Source organism: Cryptomeria japonica, chromosome 3 (genome assembly GCF_030272615.1).
Source record: "Cryptomeria japonica chromosome 3, Sugi_1.0, whole genome shotgun sequence".
Classification (NCBI taxonomy): Eukaryota; Viridiplantae; Streptophyta; class Pinopsida; order Cupressales; family Cupressaceae; genus Cryptomeria; species Cryptomeria japonica.
The window spans coordinates 319596756-319617427 of record NC_081407.1 but is presented as its reverse complement, the minus strand read 5'-3'; the positions used below and the strand labels follow the sequence as shown (position 1 = coordinate 319617427).

Below are 20672 nucleotides of genomic sequence, written 5' to 3'. Positions count from 1 at the left end.
AGAATGATTCATATATTTTAATCTTTTGTATTCTAAAAGTTGCATTTCCTGCGGACTATTACTTAACTTGTATTTAGCAATATAATGACTATAACATGCCTTCTTTGTTTGTGGCAATCCTTGTATATTGAACAAGCTCATTATTGTATGAAACAAGATAATCACTCTTGATTTTGACTTCTAATATGAAGATGTATAGATCTATGACAAAGGAGATTTATTCTAGATGTCGTGATCATATTAATCATTGGTCTATTACTTGGTTATATTCATAAGTTGGTGGACGTTTGGGTGAAATGCCCCCAGCGGGGTTGATGGGCAACACCCCTCACAAGGGTCTGAGGACAACACACCTAGTAGGGTCAAGGGGCAGCACCTCAGGTAGGGGTTTGGCGGCAATACTCCCAATGGGGTTGAGGGGTAGCTTGGGACACAGGGAATTGCTAGCTGTCCCTAGGATGATTTGGACATCCCCTAGTCATCTTGGGGACGACTAGCTGTCCACTACATCCCCCTTTTTTTTGGAAGTCCTAGGGATGCTTCCTACTTTTCAAAAAAAGGGAGATAGGGAGGGGATGTTTCCTATCTGTCCTTGTGTCCCTAAAACATCCCCTATAAAGGATGGTGGCATTTATGGCAGGGGACGCATTCTCAGGGAACATTGTTCAATAATCATTGAGTAGTTTAATCCTCATTAAGGTTTATATGTAAATGATAGCTAATTGATTTGGATGAGCTCCAAGATCTAAATCTAGAATCAAATTCATTGTTCCTTTATTTGGTGATTACTATGATTTACTAAACAATTGGGAATAGTCCCACTCTATATTATCGGGTTCTTTCCCCAACACCTTCCTATAAATCTACTCTTACCTTGTTCAAATTGGGTTTTGGTCTCATGTCAAATGTGGCTACTGACTAACCTACTTCATACCCAGGTAGAGGAATCCCGGACAGCCGAGGTGAAGCTGGTGCTTACTGCTTTTAAAAGTTGCAAATAAATAAATAAATTCTAAGTTTAAATCAGTATATGCCAGCCTATTAACTTGAGCTTTTCTGCTTCTGGTCAGTGTGGAAGACGCATTGAGCAGTTAATCTTTTTACATCAAATTATGGTGGTTTTTTTGTTGAGCATATACATGAAAATTGTCTAATGTTGTTGAGATTTCTATTAGTTTAATCAGGTCATGATTCAAACTTGAATGGAATGTTGTTCGTTGTAGTTCTTGCTTTGGGATATTTTCTGTACTCTCAATCACACATAAGGCAGAAGCAGAAAAGCTCAAATCAAAAGGCTGGTATTTTGTGAATTTTAAAAATTAAAATTAAGATATTTATATAGAATTTAAAATAAATAGATCTTTTCCTACTGGTTAATAGCATAAAGACAACCCTATGAACGTCTTTTTCATGCCCCGTTTTTTATTGATTTCATAGCTCTACCATCACTCCCATAAAAACTTATGAAAATAAGAAAATGAATCAATATAACTGCACCAGTTATAAATTTGCCAATACATTAAAAGAAAAAGAATGGATGCACTTTGTCATGCCTACAATCACATGCACAGTATGTCCATATTAACTATGTGAAGCACATAAAACATGATAATTCAGAGGATGATTTCGTTCATAGACATGTGAGCTGAAGAAGAAGAGACTCTTCCTATGTGATGGGTGCCTAATGGGAAAAAATATAACAACCTACATCATGAGGACTGATGGTCATACAGACAAGGATGGGATCCCAGTGAAAGGTAGCTGATCCTAGCAGCTTCACACAGATACAATCAATCTGTAATGTACAGCATGGAAATAACAACAAACTCTAGAATTTGATCAGAATTTAGATTAGAACTTGCCTACAGGCATGCAGTCCAGTCACAGGGATCTTCAAAATAAATAATAATCTCTCCAACATTTCTGCCTCATCATAATTCCGTGAAGGTCAGCAGTAAATAATTCTCAGCTCCTTATTCCCATGGCTCCTCGTCTCTTGATCTTCATACATGTTTTTAATAGAGGATATCTGCTGCCAGCCATAAAAGGCTCTACCCATTATCGGGAATAGGCAAATGAAGGAAAATGCTTGATAAAAAACTGCAGTGAATGGTAATTCAATGATGATTAATAGGCAAATCGGAAACACCTGTCAGCAGTTGCAGGGAATGGTATCTGCTTGTCAGAAATTGTGGGTGATAGATACCCACAACTCCATTTGAATCACCCAACAAAGAAGGAAGAAATGCCTCAGGGATAAACTAAGTCCATGTCATTAGAGGTGGACCCCACACAAGACAGCATTGTTTCCAACACAAAGTTACAACTGCTTCAAAGAAAGTTGCTGCTCCTAGTAACATATGTGAGAAGAAGTGTAGTGTAGATGGAACCTCCATAGAATTTCCAACAGCCAAGTCAGCATGTGGGCCCCAACAAGGAAACTGCCGAAACCAATCAGCTAGGAACCACAAATAGACAAGTGACAACTTGAGAACACACGGAATTAGGACAAAAAAAAACTAAAATTGGAAATAAACCTTTATTACGATAATAGATAGTTTCTATTTATTGTTAATGGTTATCTACTGTAATATTCTGTAAATACTTAGTTAGCTGTTAGCTAGAATAGAATGTTTCTATTCTTCACGATCCTTTCCTAAGGAAACATCGTCTTTCTTCTTGTATATAAAGATCTATTGATCTCTGTTAATATCTAGCAAATATTTTACCAATTACTTCGTAATATGGTATCAGAGCCTGAATAAAGAATTTGTGAATTCTTTTTCTGAGATTTTTCGGGCCTCTTGGTTTTGCTGCAGATTTTCGGAAATTTTTTGTTTTCAAAAGATTTTCAAACAAAAATTTGTGAAGAATTTTTTCCGTGTTTTTGAAATCTTCTATTTTTGAAATTTGTTTTTGGCCAGGTTGTTTAGGATTGTGTTCATCCAGTGTAACGGGATTCTTCTTGTTTGCAGGGTCGTACTAGCGTGACTTCCCTGTATCTGCAAAATCGCGGAGTATTTTTGCGTGGCTTGCTCGATTGACTGTCATGCGACCTGCATTTTTGGCGACCTCCCACGACATCTGTTTGATACTTCCGCTGTCGGTTTTGTCTATGCCGCGCGTCGCCCCGCGCGTGTCTTCTACCTGCCGCGACGACCCTGCGCGTCTTCTGCCTGCCGCGGCGACCCCGCGCGTTTGTCTGGCGAGGGTTTTTCGGCGCAGTACAGACCCGCCATTTTTTCTACAACCTGCAACTTGGTCAAACCCGCGTTTTCTGACTTTCGGCTAGGGTTTTGACCCTCTAGATTCAGTCAATTTTTTTTCTGAGCACAGATTCGTGGTGGGTTTTTCGAGAGCTCAATTGGGCTATCGTTCGTTTTTCTGGGTGCCTCCATTTTCGAGCCAACGGATCTAGATTTCGACAACATATTCTTTCTGGGTTTTTCAAGCTCTCTTCTGGATGCCTCTTCATTTTTCTAGGTTCTCCGACATTTTGCCTCGAAGTACGTGCCTTCTTAGTTTTCACATAAATTCGTGCCATGGCATCTCTGACGAATAGTCTGCTTGAGGGAAATCAAAAGTTCAATGGTCGGAACTATAGCACGTGGAAGCAACAGATGCTAACCATCTTCGAATATCGTGGCAGCGATTAGGTGGTTTTGGGTACTACCCAGCGTCCGGCTACAGCGGGTCCTGATCAGGTTGCATATGACCAGCATTATCAGGAGGCAGTGATGCTTCTCAAATTATCCGTAGCTGATGATCAACTCCCTCAAATTCCATCCGGCAAAACAGTTGTTGAGATATGTGCGCATCTCAAAACCCTCCATGAGACTTCTAATAAAAGCAGGGCCTTCTTTCTCAAGAGCACTCTGTTTTCTATTGTCATGGATGAGCGGAAATCGCTCCAGGACCACCTGAATAGGATTCAGGAAATCTGTGATTAGTTGCTTGCCATTGGACGCAAGATGGAGGAAGAGGACATTGTGGTAATCACCCTTAAAAGTTTACCCAAGTCCTACGTGCATTTTATCGAAACTCTCAACATCACTTCTACTGGTGTTGATCTAAAGTTCATAGATCTCTGCACACTTCTGCTTCAGCAAGATTGGTGGACACAACAGTTTGGTAGCAGTTCCATCTCCACCTCCGCAGAACAAGCCTTTGCTGCTAAATCTTTTCACAAGGATAAGGGCAAGTCTCATTCTCAGCAATCTTCCCAGCAGAAACCCTCTGCTCCTGCATCAGAAGGCTCCAAGAAAAAGAACATTCAATGCAACTACTGCCACAAGTATGGTCACATGAAGGTTGAATGTTGGAAGCGCTTAGTTGCCCAAGCTAAGCAATCTAGTTCGCAGCCCAAAGCGAACAGTGCAGAGCACACTAAGCAGACAAAATCTGCCTTTTACGCCTTCATGGCTAAAAGACCCGCAGATCATGTCAAATCGTCTACCTGGTATATTGATTCAGGTGCCTCTCGTCATTTCACCCACCGTCGAGACTGGTTCACTGACTACCAGCCTTATTCAGATTCTATTATATTTGGTGGCAGGGAAGAATACATGGTTGTCGGCAAAGGCAACATTCAGATTCAGTCTGCTGGGAGGAATCTCATTTTCCTCGATGTCTTCCACGTTCCAGGGATGGAACTCAATCTACTCTCAGTCAGTCAGATGTTGCAACACTCTCCACGGTTGGATGTCACCTTCAGTTCACATCAGTGCACCATCACTAATCGGGGGACTCAGTTAGTTGTTGCAGTTGGTCTTGAGGATCATGGTCTTTTCAGACTTGCAGATTTTGGTGTTTCTCAAGACCTAGCTATGGCTGCTCGACAGTCTTCTCTCAGTACACTTTGGCATCAACGATATGGGCACTTAAATGTGCGCTATCTTGCTTAGCTTGCTCGAGACGCGCTTGTCCTCGGATTGCTAGAGATTCAAACTCAACAGCTTGGAGTTTGTGATGCATGCCAGGCTGGGAAGCAATATCGCACACCCTTCAAAAGTGGTGATTCATGGTGGAGTTCTCAAGTACTTCAGCTTGTTCATGTTGATATCTGCGGCCCTATGGCTACTCCTTTTGTTCTTGGGTCCATGTATTTTCTGCTGTTTGTTGATGATTTCAGTAGAAAAATGTGGGTCTATTTTCTTGCAAAGAAATCAGAAGCGTTTACTGTATTTCAGAAGTTTAAACCTCTAGTTGAAAAAGAGTCTGGGAAATCTATTATTGCTCTTAGATCAGATAATGGGGGGGGGGAATTTTGTTCTAATGAATTCTCTAGCTTCTGTGATATTCATGGCATTAAGCGCCAGTTAACCACACCCCACACACCCCAACAGAACAATGTTGTTGAACGTCGGAACAGAACAATCACTGAGATGGCTAGATCCATGCTCGACCACAGACATGTTCCAAAGCAGTTTTGGGCAGAAGCAGTTAACACTGCAATCTACCTTTTGAACCGGTCACCCATTGTGGTGGTCAAAGGCAAGACTCCGAAAGAGGCCTGGTCAGGTCGCAAGCCCAAAATCAGTCATCTGAAGGTTTTCGGCTCCCTCGCTTATGTTTGGATCCCTGATACTTCATGCACCAAGTTGGATGCCAAGAGCCAAAAACTTATGCTTACTGGATACAGTCGTCTTCACAAAGCCTACCGCTTGATCGACATTGAGACATCTCGTCTCCTGTATAGTCGCGATGTAGTCTTTGATGAGCAGCGAGGACCCTTCATGTCTGTCTCTCCTGTTCTTGATTCAGCAGACCAACCTATGAAGGCTCATGATTTGGGAGTTAGACTTCCATTAGGTCCACCTGATGGGAGGACTCCTGTAGCTCCAGTAGCTCCAGTTATCTCGGTGATTCCTGTACGTACACCTCCGACTTCTCTTGCAGGATCACCCAGATTTGCAGATGCTTCACCTGATTTTGATCCGGATTCTTCTGATGAGGAACCTAATCATAGAGCATCTCTTGATGCTAATGTTGGTCCTTCTCCTCTTTGGCCTAAATGGTGGGCCAAGACACTTGCTAATCTTTGGGATGACGAACTCATCGATGGGAGAACTGCTCGGAAAAAGAGCAAACCTGTAGGGACAATTAATTTTGCTCTCATGGCCAACATTCACAGTGTGTTTGAACCTCAGACATACTTCGAGGCCAAAGGTATTCCAGAGTGGGAACAGGCTATGCAATCTGAACACCAAAGCTTGTTGAAGAATCACCACCTGGGAACTTTCTGATCTTCCACTAGGGAAGAAACCCATTGGCTGCAAATGGGTCTACAAAATCAAACACAAGTCTGATGGTACTTTGGATAAGTACAAAGCTTGCTTAGTTGCAAAGGGCTTTTCTCAGCGTCAGGGCATTGATTATGAGGAGACCTTTGCTCCTACAACAAAGATGAGCACTATCAGATTAGTCCTAGCCATGGCAACACAGTTTGGCTGGAAGGTCCATCAGATGGACGTCAAGAGTACAGTTTGGCTGGAATGGTGCCCTACAAGAAGAGGTCTACATGACGCAGCCTCCAGGTTTCAAGGTTGCAGCTAAAAAACACCAGGTTCTTAGACTGGTGAAAGCTCTCTATGGTTTGAAGCAGGCCCCTAGGGCATGGTACATGAAAATTGATAAGTACCTCAGTGGTCAAAGCTTCAAGAGGAGTTCTTCAAACTCAAACTTGTACATCAAAACTACTGACAGTGATATCATCCTTCTGGTCATTTATGTGGATGATTTGATCATCACCGACAGTTCGACATCTTTGATTTAGGGAATCAAACAGAGTTTATTGCAGTCTTTTGACATGACTGACCTTGGGCTCATGCATTATTGCCTAGGTGTTGAGGTTTGGCAGCAACCTTCTGGTATATTCATTTCTCAGTCTAAATATGCTAGGGCTCTGTTAGACAAGTTTAGTATGCAGGATTGCAAGACTGCATCTACACCTATGGAGAAAGGTCTAAAGTTATCAGCCCAGTCTGATTCTCCTCCCGTTGACGATACTACATGCAGGCAACTAGTAGGTAGTCTCATCTACCTCTCTGCTACTAGACCTGATATCAACTTCGTAGTCAGCTACATTTCACGCTTTATGACAGCTCCCAAGGGTGATCATTGGATAGCCGCAAAGCATGTGCTTCGTTATGTGAAGGGCACTACTGATTATGGAATTCTCTACTCTCGGTGTTCTAATCCTAGACTCCGTGGATTCACAGATTCAGATTGGGCTGGCTCTGTTGACGATAAAAAGTCAACTTCTGGATATGTGTTTAGTTTGGGATCCGGTGCCGTCACATGGACCAGTAAGAAGCAGCAGGCTGTTTCTCTCTCCTCTACAGAGGCCGAATACAGAGGGGTAGTTAAGGCAGGTTGTGAAGCTATCTGGCTTCGTCGGATGCTTGGGGATATGCAGATATCACCAGCAGGACCGACCACCTTGTTTGTTGATAACAATGGCGTTATCAAGTTAGCACAGAATCTAGTCTTCCATGAATGAATCAAGCATGTAGATGTTCATTGTCATTACATACGGCAGCTGGTTGAAGATAGGATCATAGACTTGCAGTATGTTCCTGCAGCGGATCAGACTGTAGACATTCTCACCAAGCCACTTGGTCTAGATAAGTTTGTCAAATTCAGAGGACAGCTTGGTGTAGTGGATAGATTAACCATTAAGGGAGAGTATTACGATAATAGATAGTTTCTATTTATTGTTAATGGTTATCTACTATAATATTTTGTAAATACTTAATTAGCTGTTAGCTAGAATAGAATGTTTCTATTCTTCACGATTGTTTCCTAAGGAAACATCATCTTTCTTCTTGTATATAAAGATCTATTGATCTCTGTTAATATCAAGCAAATATTTTACCAATTACTTCGTAATAACCTTGTGTTGAATGGGTGAAACTGGGTTCATCTTTGGATTTGGATATGATGGGCGAGGAGCTAACTCTTATACCATTCCCACTACCCCCGCACCTATCCCCATTTCTGGTGATTATGGGTGCTCTTCCTATCCTGACTCTACTCTTGCCTCTGTAGCTCACCCTGCTGCTGGGTGATAAACTCCCTTCGCTGCTGGGCCCCTTCTTCCCTATCCGGGCAACCTGATCAATAGTTGCGCCATCTGCCCCTCGAACTTTAACTCAATCTGATGAGTCTCCAACAGGCAGCTTTGCAACTCGATCTGCAGTGGAATCCTCCAGTACCACTGTGTTTTGTTACCTCCATCCATCCTGGATAAATATGGGGTGTTACCCTAAAATATCTGCAATTTGGATGATTGTAGTAGGTTCATAGCCATTATTTTTGTGGTAGTGCAGGATTGCAAGTGATCCAGATGCTCTTGCATTAGACATGATTAGTGAGTGGAAATGTTTTAAAGTTTGGAATTGAAAATATGCTTGACAACCTCAAATGGTTTCATCTAGGTTGTTTGTCTGCTGCCTTTTTCCACTTGACCAAGTATACCTTATATTCTCTTCTCATTTCCTTGACTACTTACAAATCTATTACTATTTTAACCTCATTTTGTTCCTTTTTGGGCAATTGCCATGCCCATTGTTTCTTTTGCTTGTGCCAAGATCAAATCCCATTGATTGTGCTTTTTTCCAACAAAACATCTCAACAGGTTGCCTAAACTTCTGTTTGCCCATTGGTTTTGGCTTGGGGTTAATAAGTTGAGCTGAAATTCAGTTTGGTGTCTAATTTCTTCTACAAAGTGCACCAAAAATAACTCACAAATTTAGCATATCTCTATCCGAGACTATACTTGTTAACAATCCATTGAGTTGAACTATCTTCTTAAAGAATAGGGTGGTAATGTATGTGGCATCACTTGACTTTTTACATGGATTAAAATATGCCATTTTGGAAAATTTATCTAATACCATATAAATGCGATCTTTAGTTCTTCGAGTCCTTGCTCTTGGTAACCCAAGAACAAAGTCCATACTTGCATCCTTCCATGACCTCTTTGGACTAGGTAAAGGCTGATTTAACCTGGTATTTTGCCTCTTCCCATTTGTATATTGACAAATTTTGCAATTTTGTATATAATATTCTTTTAAATTTGTAACCAATTTTGGCCAATATAATTTTCACTTTAACTGTGTAAATTATAATTTAAAAAGCCAACTTCATTAAGCATGTATGAGTAACATCACATTGAATATCGATTTTGTAGGGACTATTGAAGATAGTCATTCTTCTAGAACCCATACTATTCACTTCATAGACTTTGGGCATGATCCCTTAACTCATCTACTTTAGCATCTCTTCTTCAAGTTTGGTTTCCTGGAACAAAATGAACACTGCTCTTTCGTTCACAATTTATTTTTCAATAGTCTTTTCGTTCACAATTTATTCTTCAATAGTCTTTCCTTTTGTTTGGGCTTTTAGACCCCTAATGATTCAAGATTAAATCCTCATTTCATAGGTTGAACATGCTTTGTGGTCCCTAGAACTACTTTGAGTTGAGCCTAATTTCGAGATGCTAATTTCTCGTATTTGTCTTTTGAATCTTTTCCCTTGTACTATTGCATCTCTCACTTTAACAACTAAGTCGAGTCCCAACTTCCTCCCAATACAAGGAAATCCATAGACCTACAATGCCATTCCTCCTCTTTTCATGAATAAATTCAAAATCAATTATTACCAGCATTTTGTGGTTAATTCTGTTTATTTTATGAATATTATGATCAATTTTGTTTATTTCATGCATAATATGATCAGTTTTGTCTATTTGGCTATAATTTTTATATTTTTTTGTAGTTAATTCTGTTTATTTTATGAATATTATGATCAATTTTGTTTATTTCATGCATAATATGACCAGTTTTATCTATTTGGCTATAATTGTTATATTTTTTGTATAATCATATCAAACCTGGGGTTCAAAAGATTTACTGAACCCTTGTATTGGATCCTTGTACTCTTTTCCAAACTTCAATTGGTAACTTAGGTCCCATTATATTTTTTATATCTCATGTGGCACAATATTTGATAAATGGACATATTTTGGGCTGTGTCAAATAGAATATTGAGTTTAATAATCCACTCCATCTATTTAATACAATATTATTATTTTTTGAATGGTACCTTGGGAGTTTTAGCTTGGACTGAGCCAGGTGAAGCCACAAACAGGGTACCTTATCCCCAACATGAATGCACAACATTAACGTGAATAGTCCAATGTCCAAACCCGCGAGCATTGTAGCTCAGTAGGAGCACAAATCTTGTAAGCACACCAGCCCAACAAGGGTTTGGAGCACCAAGCCACTTGGCATGAATGACAATAGTATCAACGCCAAGGTGTAAACTTGTGAGCACAATGGATCAGTGAGGGCACAATGCTTGCAATCATAATGGCCCGGCAAGCGTTTGAACTTTGGTGGCTACAACAACATCATGATTTAACCATCACACCATGCCATGAATGGCATCTATTTAATACATTATTGCCTTTATGATGTGAAGCTTCAATATACCATGTCAAGCCTTGTATATTCCCTATAAATTCTTTTTTGTTATATTCAAATTTCAAACCATAAACCATATTTTCATATTGGTTTTTTGCAAGGAAATTTCAGGATATGTTAAAGATCTTTGAAGAGTCAAAGTAATATTGTTAAACTTGATAAACCATATTTCTCCAATCACGCCTTCTTGCTGATAATAAAATTCCTCTAAAAATGTGGGCTGTCATTCTTTGGACTTTTGTCCTTGTTGTCAATGAAAAACCCATTGTAACTTAGGACACTAACCTATTAGTATATATTTCTCCATTATCTGATGTCATTAGTGAATTTCTTAGTTTAATGTATACATATAAGCATTTTTTGATATAAATTGCATTATGTTTTTATTGTTTATTAAGATTGATAAATTTGGCTGTACATTGTGTGGTCTCAGCTTGTTGAACAAGAAGAAGAGGGAGAGTGTAATACAGAATGCAAGACAATAGAACGGGCTTGTCAAGAGGTATGATTATCTTGATGTACTTGCATGTTAGGTTTTAAATACTTTAAGGAATCATTGTGTCATATTTTTTGGTCAATAATTAATCATGAGCCAATGGAAGACATAACCAATCTCAAAAAAAGTTGAGCAGTCTCCTAACCTATTTTGTTTGTTCTACTTCTAAGTTGAATTTTTCTATGTTTTTTTGGTATAAATAAGTGTAACAGGATCTTAAATATGTAACCTACTGGAGCAAGCTTACAAAATAAGACAGAATATTCAATATTGGCATAAAATCGCACCATCAAATTGTATAAAAATCTCTGAATCAAAGCTTTACAGGCAATCTCTTTTTCTTGCATGTTCCAAACCAAGAAGCCCTAGGTTCTTCCTTATAAAATCCCACAAGCTCTACTTAAGAATAAAACAAGAAAGCAATAGAACAATAGAGAAAGATTTAAAAGCTTCTTCAAGTTCAGCTTACACCGAGCTTGATATCAAGATAAGAGAAGACATCATCTTGCAATTAAAAATCACAAATGCATAACTAATTAAATAAATTAGTAAACTCTATTTAATTGTTGTACAATAGCATTGTAAACCTCTTTAACTAGATTAAATCCTCAAATTCGAGTACAAATTACCACGTGATAAGTTCTCGACCTTTATTATGATTCAAATGTGAATATGCAATAGATGAAGAGAAGGCAAGGCTCAGAGGAAGTAATCTCAAGGTGCTAGATATGGTCAAAGCATTGAAGAAGAGTTGTATGTTAGTACTATATGCCATTTAGAGGATAAATGGTACTTATTGTCACAGCTTGAAAATCCCTTAAGCTTTAATCATTCATTGAAATCAGAAGTAGCGATCTAGGCTTGATTTGGATAGGAAATCTCTTATTAGAGAAGGATATAGACTTATGATTATTGGATTGCATTTTATTTTGGTATTTTATTTGAAGTGGATAGGACGTCTCTTGTTAGAAGAGGACCAAGACAACACAACCTTACTACTTTTATGAATATCTTTTAAGAGATCATTTGCACTTCGCATCCTGATTAAATATTGTAACATCTTGACTGATTGAATTTAATGCATACTTTTGATTGCATTGTTACATTAAAAAAGTGCTGCAAATTGAAAACTTGTGTCTTCCTTTTAGATTGTGAACTTTTAAGACTTAGCTCTTTCAAGTAAAAAGTACACTGGCTTTGGATGATTTTCACATTTTTTTGCAGATGCTTGGATTTAAACCTGAACTCATTGACTCATGGCCCTTCCATTGGCATTTAGAGCCTTAAAGGCAGTCTTTGATGACCATAGAACCTCGTATTTCAGCTTCATATTTGATTTCATTTGTTTTTTGGGGGTGCTTGCCACCTCTTCACATGCTATTTTTCTCCCCAAGTCCCAGTTACCTTTTTCAGGTTATTTGTGGTTAAAATTTTTATATCTTTCAAATCCAACGAAATGGAATGTGACTATATTTATTTACTATTGGCAAAAAAATTGATTTTCTGATTGCACTTTCTGTTGCTGAAATTATTCCGGAGGCTTGTGTAAATTCTGTGCAACATTTTTGTGCGTCTTTTATTCCAGTCAAATTTTGATTATATTTGACTCTTATTCTTGATTCTTCTAAAGTGGTGGCAATATTTTAGGGTTTTCACAACCATAGACAGGCCTGAATTTAAAGTGTGCCTTAGATAAAATCATAAATGGAAAAATTCAGCTAGGGTTTGTAAGGTTTGACAGAATTGAAGAAAATGTTCTCTGTGAAAAGTGATTTTGGCAAGAATTGTAAAACTTTAGTAGAACCTATTCTTGTGGTCAACTATATTTTAGATCATTAGACTAGCACAGCACTGGAAACTCAGGCCATCTTAGGGTACTTAACTTTAAGTAAGGTCATTGACTCATTAGCTAATTAACATACATGATGATTTATTGTTTGATGGTTTCCACTGTTTTTTCCCTTATGTGTTTCAATTTTCTTTTTGTTTGGGGAATATATTTTTATCAAAGAGGTATCGTGGCACAAGATTCTCTGACCTTTTAATTCCATGCAGGTGATTGGCTATCATGATACTGATGTTGCAGAATTCTTATTCAAAAGTGAGTCACAAAATTCTGCATTATCAAAGTTCCTTTGTAATGATCTTACTAAAGCTTGCTCAAACAAGCCACCTCCTGTTCCAAAGGTAAGGAAAATTGGCTTGTTTCATGATTCTGATACTTCGGATTCCTGTCTTGTCAAAATTTCCTGATGCAACATTGTTCATATTTTGATATTTTCCTCTTTACTTAATCTTTAAATAGTCAACAAATTTGATAGTTATTGCAAAGCTTCACTGGGTTGAGGAGCAGAGCATTTAAATATGGTTGGTGCTGGAAAATAAATGCTTGTGGCTCGTATCTTTATTTGTGTGTATTTGCCATATTTTGGTTGATATTTGCTTTTTTAATCGTTAGTCTTTGTCCTTTGAAGGGCACAACACTTTTTGTACCCATCCATAGTCTTTAGATCCATTTCTGGGAATCAAATTCTTACATTTGTGTAGCCTTCTGACTTGTTGACATATTTTCTATCCAATTCATTTTACTTTGTAAACCTGATATTATGATAGCAGAGGCTTTTTTAAAGTTATCTTCTATCTATTTTCAGGGGTCCTAACTCTTATCCTTTGAAATATTATATCAAATTGAGATGAGACTTGTTTCATGGGATTGAGATGAGACATTTACTTATATCGCAGGATAGAGCACCAGGGGAACCTTTTGTTCCAAAGTCATCGAAAGAAGCTGAGATGGAAAAGATGTTGAGGTCTATGTCTGTAAGTATAGTTTTATTTTTTATTTTTCTTGTGACAAAGTTTGACAGCTGCTTTTAGGACAAGAAATTCAGATAGAAATCTTGTTCATATGCTAAATTGTTGGTACAGGACATGCCTGGAGCACCAAATATGAAAATGTATTCCAAGGATGATATAATGAATATGCAGAATTTTGGAGGTGATGACGAGGATGAAGATGATGAAGATGACAATCCCATTGCCTCAACCTTTGTAAGTATGAACATTGATGAGTAAATTTGTAAAGCTTAGTACTACATAAATTTTGTTCTGAATCTTGGGTGAGTAAACAACATCATGTTGCAGTCGAGCACTGCTACATGTTTTCTTGATAAAAATCAAAAGAACTCTAAGCTTTGAGGCTTTTCTATCCTTTTATACAAAAATGGTCAAGGTGGGGATAATTCCATATTGTAACCACATAGATTAACATTCAGTAGCTGTGTTAAAAGGTACCCAAAGGGAAAATACAGCGGTCTTGGTCATATAAGTTAGCTAGGCTAATAACTGGTGTTCTTATGCAATTGCATCATTTATTGATTATTCATATTGTAACTTTTTTTATCAGATTTACAACTTGTAAAATGCATCCACTGATATCTTCACAATATAACCTATGGGGCAACGTAACCATTTAAAAAAGAGCTGAAGGTATATTTTTAGAGGGATGGATAAACATGCCCATTTTATTGTAGACCTAAGCATGGGTAGTGGATCCTTCTATTGGCTAATGCTATGGTTTTCACCTGATAGCACATCAGCTTTGTCCTGTACCTTCCTTCTAGAAAATTATCTGGAGTACCATGGTGTAACTGTATATGCAAAAGAATGTGGAGGTGGCCAAATCCTTTTATTGCACACCATTATCAAAGAAGAGTTGATGCGGCAAAATGGTGAATCAAATGAACAGCCGGCCAACAGTTGCCCAGCGTACACAATAGAAGAACAAGCCTAAGGAGAGCAATAAGAAATTGAAAAACTTCTCAAAAATATATGCAAAAAAATTATATGCTCCATGGGTGACTCTAAAACCTATGGAAACAAAACCAACTTATGCTACCCAACCAACAATATTCAGCCTACTTGCAGACACTCTTTGCATTATAACCTATATCCTTTACAATCTCAACCAGCCTATACCTACCCTGCTATGCCTTCAGTAGCAATCCAATAGTCTTTCACTTTAGTACAAACTTAAATCGCTTGTTCTGAATGTCTCAAACTGCTTTTAAGAGGATGCAAATAAAAAAGATTAAATTTTGGTTTGGTCTGTAGAAATATGCATGGTCTGTGAAACACTCGCAAATTAAACACAGTTGGCCTGTAAAAGTAAATCTTCATGCCTGAGTATGTCTAGGGGCTTTAAAGACTGAAAATTTTAACATTTCAAGGTCTGTATGCATTCATGTTTGCCTCACAAATGACAGATATTCAAAATTTAATTCTACTGGAGTCATTGAAGTTGATTCATTGAATTTTAATATCTGAAGTTACAAGATGCTATTGCTAAGTATTGAATGCGTACTCAAATAATTTTAATCAATGAAACCGGACCTGCAATAAAACCTGAGGATTATGACAAGCATCGTAGGGAAGCCTTGTCGTTGTTAAAACTATTTCTCTGATGACATTATTCCAGAATTTTGTAATGCTAAACATACAAGCAAACTGTGGAATAATTTGAAGAAAAATTACCAAACTTTCAAAGCTCAGGTTTTATATTTGAAGAACTTGTTTTCTACCAAACTCAGTTAGAATGGATCTTTGTCGAATTACCTCCTTAAAATGAAGAATTTAAGGGATCAACTCACCATTACAAATAAAAAGCTATACAAGGATGATATGGTGCCTTTGAACATCAATAGCTTATCACCCTGTTGTGAGTCATGAATTTGTTGGATGAAAATCTGACACTGACTTTTGAAAAAAATTAGCACATGTTACAAAAAGAATGTAAGGAAGCAAATAGAGATGGATGAGTCTACTTCTGGAAATTCAGAGATTCAATGAGAAGATGCATCCAACGAATCAATAAATGAGTACATAAAAGAAACAAGATAAATCTAGTTATATTTGATTGATTTAAATGTGGGTACAAAATGTCATCCTCATGTGGAATGCTGATGGTCTGAAACAAAATGAAAATAGCAAATTGTTTTTGTAAAACTAAAAGTAAATACTACATCAAAACATTTTACATCTTCCTCTTCCCAACTCTAGTAAATACTAGGGGAGAGGTAGAACTAGAGGGTCTAGTCCTAGGAGTCTGTTGTGGCTCCTCCACCTCACCAAAACGAGGTTGAGGGTAGCAACTCTCGTGGAGGTTTGAGGGTGAGAGAGAGAGGTAGAGAGATAGGTCTAGATCTTGGGGGAGAGAGGAGAGAGTGAAATAGAATGGTAGAAAGAGGGCATAGAGGAAAAGTGATAGGGAGAGAGATAGGTCTAGAATTTAGGGCAGATAAAGAGAGTGAGATAGAGAGAGCAAGGGAATGCTGATAGGAGCCTATTGATTACTAAAAAAATGACTGTCTGAAAATTTATAAGGTCTAAAACCTAGAATTTGCATTATAACTCCTAGACTCTCAAACGTCTTGCCTTTAGTTGAACTACTCGCCAAAAGCAAAAACTTGCCAAGGCCCGAAAAAAAAACTTGGTGAAAACTCGGCAATAACTCAGCAAAAAACTCGACAACTTAAAAAATTGCTTAAATTTAATTAGAAATGCATTTTTTTTGCAAAATTCAATGAGGAGATGCATCTAATGAGTCAATAAATGAGTACACAAAAGAAACAATCTGAGTCTAGATAAATTTGATTGATTTAAATGCAAGTTGGGTACAAAATGGCATCCTCTTGTGGAATACTGATGTCTGATAGATTGAAACAAAATGAAATAGCAATTTTTTTTTTGTAAAACTAGAAGTCTGCTTCCCAGCTGTAGTGAAAAATAGGGGATATATAGAACTAGAGGGTCTAGTCCTAGGACTCCAATGCGGCTCCTCCACCTCGCCAAAATGAGGTTGAGGGTAGCAACCCTCACGAGGATCTAAGGATGAGTGAGGGATAGAGAGATAGGTCTAGATCTTGGGGGAGAGAGGAGAGAGTGAGATAGAGAGTGGTAGAGAGAGGGGATAAAGGAAGAGTGATAGGGAGATAGATAGGTCTAAAATTTGGGGCAGATAAAGTGAGTGAGATAGAGAGAGCACGAGAGAATGTAGATAGGAGCCTATTGATTACTGAAATTTGATCGAGAATGAAAATTTAAAAGATCTTATAAAACCTAGAATTTGCATTATAACTTCTAGAGATCTGAAACCACTCTCAAACATCCTACTGCCAATATATACATAAATGTTATATTTCATGTGTATATTATGATGAAGAGAATGAGATTGACTTGAAAAAAAAATTAGAGAGTTTTTTGACATGTTTAGGCCTCTTTTTTTTATGCAGCTGAGTTTTTGCCAAAGACTCGCCGAGTTTTTTCTTGCAAGTTTTTTGCACGAGTTAATGGCATAAATACTTGCCGAGCAAAAAAACTTAGTGAGATTTTTAAAACTCGCCGAGTACTTTGCGATTATTCCATCTATGATCTTGCCAATATATACATGAAATTACTTGAAGTATAAGAAAGGAAAAAGACATATTGAAATGTGACATTATACTTGTTAAATTTCATGCATATATTCTAATGAAGAGAATGAGATAAACTTGATCAAAAAAAAATTAGATAATGTTTTGACATGTTTGGGCCTGTTTTTTTTATGCAGCCGAGTTTTTGGAGAGATTTGGTGTCACAAAAACTCGGCAAGTTTTCTCTGTGAGTTTTTAGCTGAAAAATTTGCCAAGTACCTTGCAAGTCTTGCATTCATGGGGAAACCCAAGAAATTTTCTCCAAAATAGATCATGGGTTCAACAATTGAGCATGTTCATTTCACTCCTTCATTAATCTTTTTCAGGTGCCCAAAACACAATAGTAGTCAGAGGCATGGGGACAACCATAAAGGGAAGCTGCCATGAAAGTTGAATATGATGCCTTGATGAAGAATCACACCTAGGAGTTGATGGAGTTGCTCCCAATAAGCTACCCATTGAATGTAAATGTGTCTAAGGTCAAATGCAAAACTGACTATACTTTGGATAAGTACAAGGCTCATCTTGTTGCAAGAGGATATTTGCAACTGGAGGGGATAGCCTATTATACTTTTGCTCCTACAGCTAAGATGCTCATATATTAGCTACTTCTCTTCATAGCAACTTAGTTTGGAAGGGAAGTGTACTAGATAGATGTTAAGGGTGCCTTATTGAATGGAACTTTGGACAAGGAGGTCTACATGGTGCAGCCTAAGAGTTTTCAAGAACCTGGTGATGATCATCTAGTCTACAGTGCTAATTAAGTCTTTATATGGGCTTAAGCAAGTTCCACGAGCCTGATATATAAAAATTGACCAGCATCTCAAAGATTCTGGAGTCAGAAGAAGTCTTTTAACTTGAATCTTTATGTCAAAAGTGATGGTGGTGACATTGTGACTTGTATTATATATGTTGACAATCTTTCCATCAGAGGGGGTGGGGCCACTACTCTTCAACAAGTGAAATCAGAATTATGTGCAGCTTTTAACTTGACTGATTTACTCTCCCACACTGTTACCTAGGTGTTGAATTCTAGGAACATGATCATCTCATTTCCATGATTCAAATCAAATATGCCAGAAGTCTATTGGAGAGGTTTTGGATGCTAGATTGTAGCCAATAGTGATTCATCTTTGGTCGCAGAGTCTCTACACAGGTAGTTAGTGGGAAGCTGATATATGGCATGTCCACCTGATTGAATCTTTGCTTTACTATCAGCTATCTTTCTTGGTTTTTGACTGAAGTCACAAAACCAAAGCTCAGTCATTAGACAACAACAATGCAAGTTTTGCAAGGGTACATACGGATGCATTCCCTGCCCTTTTGCAAGTGTTCCTGTACAGAGATGTTCTAGGAATTCAGGGGCACCCATGACTCTACCAAGAAATGCCCCAAAAATGTATGAGAAATGAACTTGAAATGTAGGGGACAGCTCGCCACCCGAGTCCCCATTTTTTTTTGCTGGTTATTTTTCCATGGCTCTGGAGCTTCTAGAGAAGATTTTTGTTTCAAATTCATGTATTGTTCAAATTTGCAGAATGGAGGCATAAAGAGGAGCATATAAAGAGGAGCATATCTTTTATTACAATCATACTAGCTTCTTTGATGCAAAAATTGCTTATGTCTATAAGGGTTTCTGCAGATTGAAACAAGTAATATGTTACCTTGGTATCTAGCAGTACAAGAGAAAAAAAACATTCAAAAGAAAGATGTTTAGAGAATTCAAAATGCATGAAATCCACTGAAACATAATATTCGTTATGATAAATCTTTGATTTGAGAAGCAAAAAGGTTCAAAACACAGGAGTAATGGTACGTTACAATGCATTCTGCCCGTACCTATTATGGCAGCAGCGATGTGGGTTTATTTTGCAAAGATTGCCACCTTCAAGTTGACTAGAAGTGTTTTTCATAGGAGTTAGCTTACTGTGAAGTGAAGTTCGTAAGTCATTTTGTCCTCAACAGATGAATCTATACGTTCATAGCACAATAAGGAGATTATGCATTCTAATTTTTTTTATGGAAGTGTAAAAGTGAAATGAAGTAGGGCATTGTTCATTTTGGCTGCTGCAGCCCAACGAGTTACTGAAAAACAATTTACTTAGTGAAAACTCTTAAAAGACTGCCAAAAAGTATACTTCCCCCTTCAAAAGGGCAATATCAGAATTACTTTAAAGTGCTAATTTTTTACAGGCTTTAGCAAACACTCTTAAAAGACTGCCAAAAAGTATACTTCCTCCTTCAAAAGGGCAATATCAGAATTACTTTAAAGTGCTAACTTTTACAGGCTTCTTGTATATAATATTTCATCCTTCTTTGAGTTAGATATGCTGAAAGGATTTTGCAGTTAATTTTTTTTCTATTAGTAGGAAGCAAATATGGCAGGTTAATTTCCTTGTACTTGTCCATTTTGGTGTTCTAATTTTATTCATAACTAAATTGTCTGTGCAGGCAAATACTAAAAGATATGTGCAATCTGGAAAAAGTGATTGGAAGAAAGACTTAGTTTCCAAAGCTCAATCTACATTAATTTCTTTGAAAAATCAAAGTAACCGTGCAATTCTCAGTGCAAAACGGAGCCTTCGCACAATATCCAACAAAATAAGGAAATGGTATAAAGGATCAAAGCCTGGTTCCAAGTCAAAGAAATCTAGTAAAATTGAGTTGTAACACTTCGCACGTTTACAGCTAAATAAAAGTCCTAAAATTAGGACTTTTAGTTAATGTTTAGAGAGCTGCATGTTCTCCCTGCTTTCTTCTTGTTGTTGAAGCTTCCAGTCAAAAATAGGAGACGCTGACAAGAAAATTTTCTGTGGGGAGTATTCTTACAGAGATCAATATAGAAATGAGTGTTTAATTTTTGCTCCTCTAATTTTCTATTGGGAACAAATCAATGTGTTTTGATTAGTCTGATAATCAAATTTTAAAAACCTCTCGTTGCTTGCTGTATCCTATAATGCTCAAGCGTTACTAATTAGATTGTTGTCATCTCTAGAGTCTTTCAAATTTGTTTCCCATTTGCCTCCCAAAAGTGTATTGATCATCTTAGAATCTTAGATTATAGGGGTTCAGATACACAAAACAATATCATTTTTGCAGCAATGAGCATTTTTTAAGCCCTTTGAAGATGACAATATCTATGCAAAACGGCTTATGCCAAAGTCAATTTTATTCTTGGATAACTATTGGTCATTATTTGTTTAAACAATTGTTTCTAGT

The 20672-nt window shown here is 37.6% G+C and overlaps 1 protein-coding gene across 1 annotated transcript in view; it reads left to right on the top strand.

Annotated features, from left to right (window-relative positions):
- LOC131035952 (uncharacterized) overlaps positions 1–20320 on the top strand; it is a 30259-nt gene extending 9939 nt beyond the window's left edge. Inside the window, exons 3-7 of the mRNA XM_057967740.2 lie at positions 10921–10989; positions 13039–13170; positions 13726–13803; positions 13912–14034; positions 19905–20320. Of these exons, the coding sequence (XP_057823723.1) occupies positions 10921–10989; positions 13039–13170; positions 13726–13803; positions 13912–14034; positions 19905–20123 (621 nt within the window). The 3' untranslated portion in view covers positions 20124–20320. The remainder of the gene's footprint in view (positions 1–10920; positions 10990–13038; positions 13171–13725; positions 13804–13911; positions 14035–19904) is intronic.
- Positions 20321–20672: the final 352 nt, after the last annotated feature.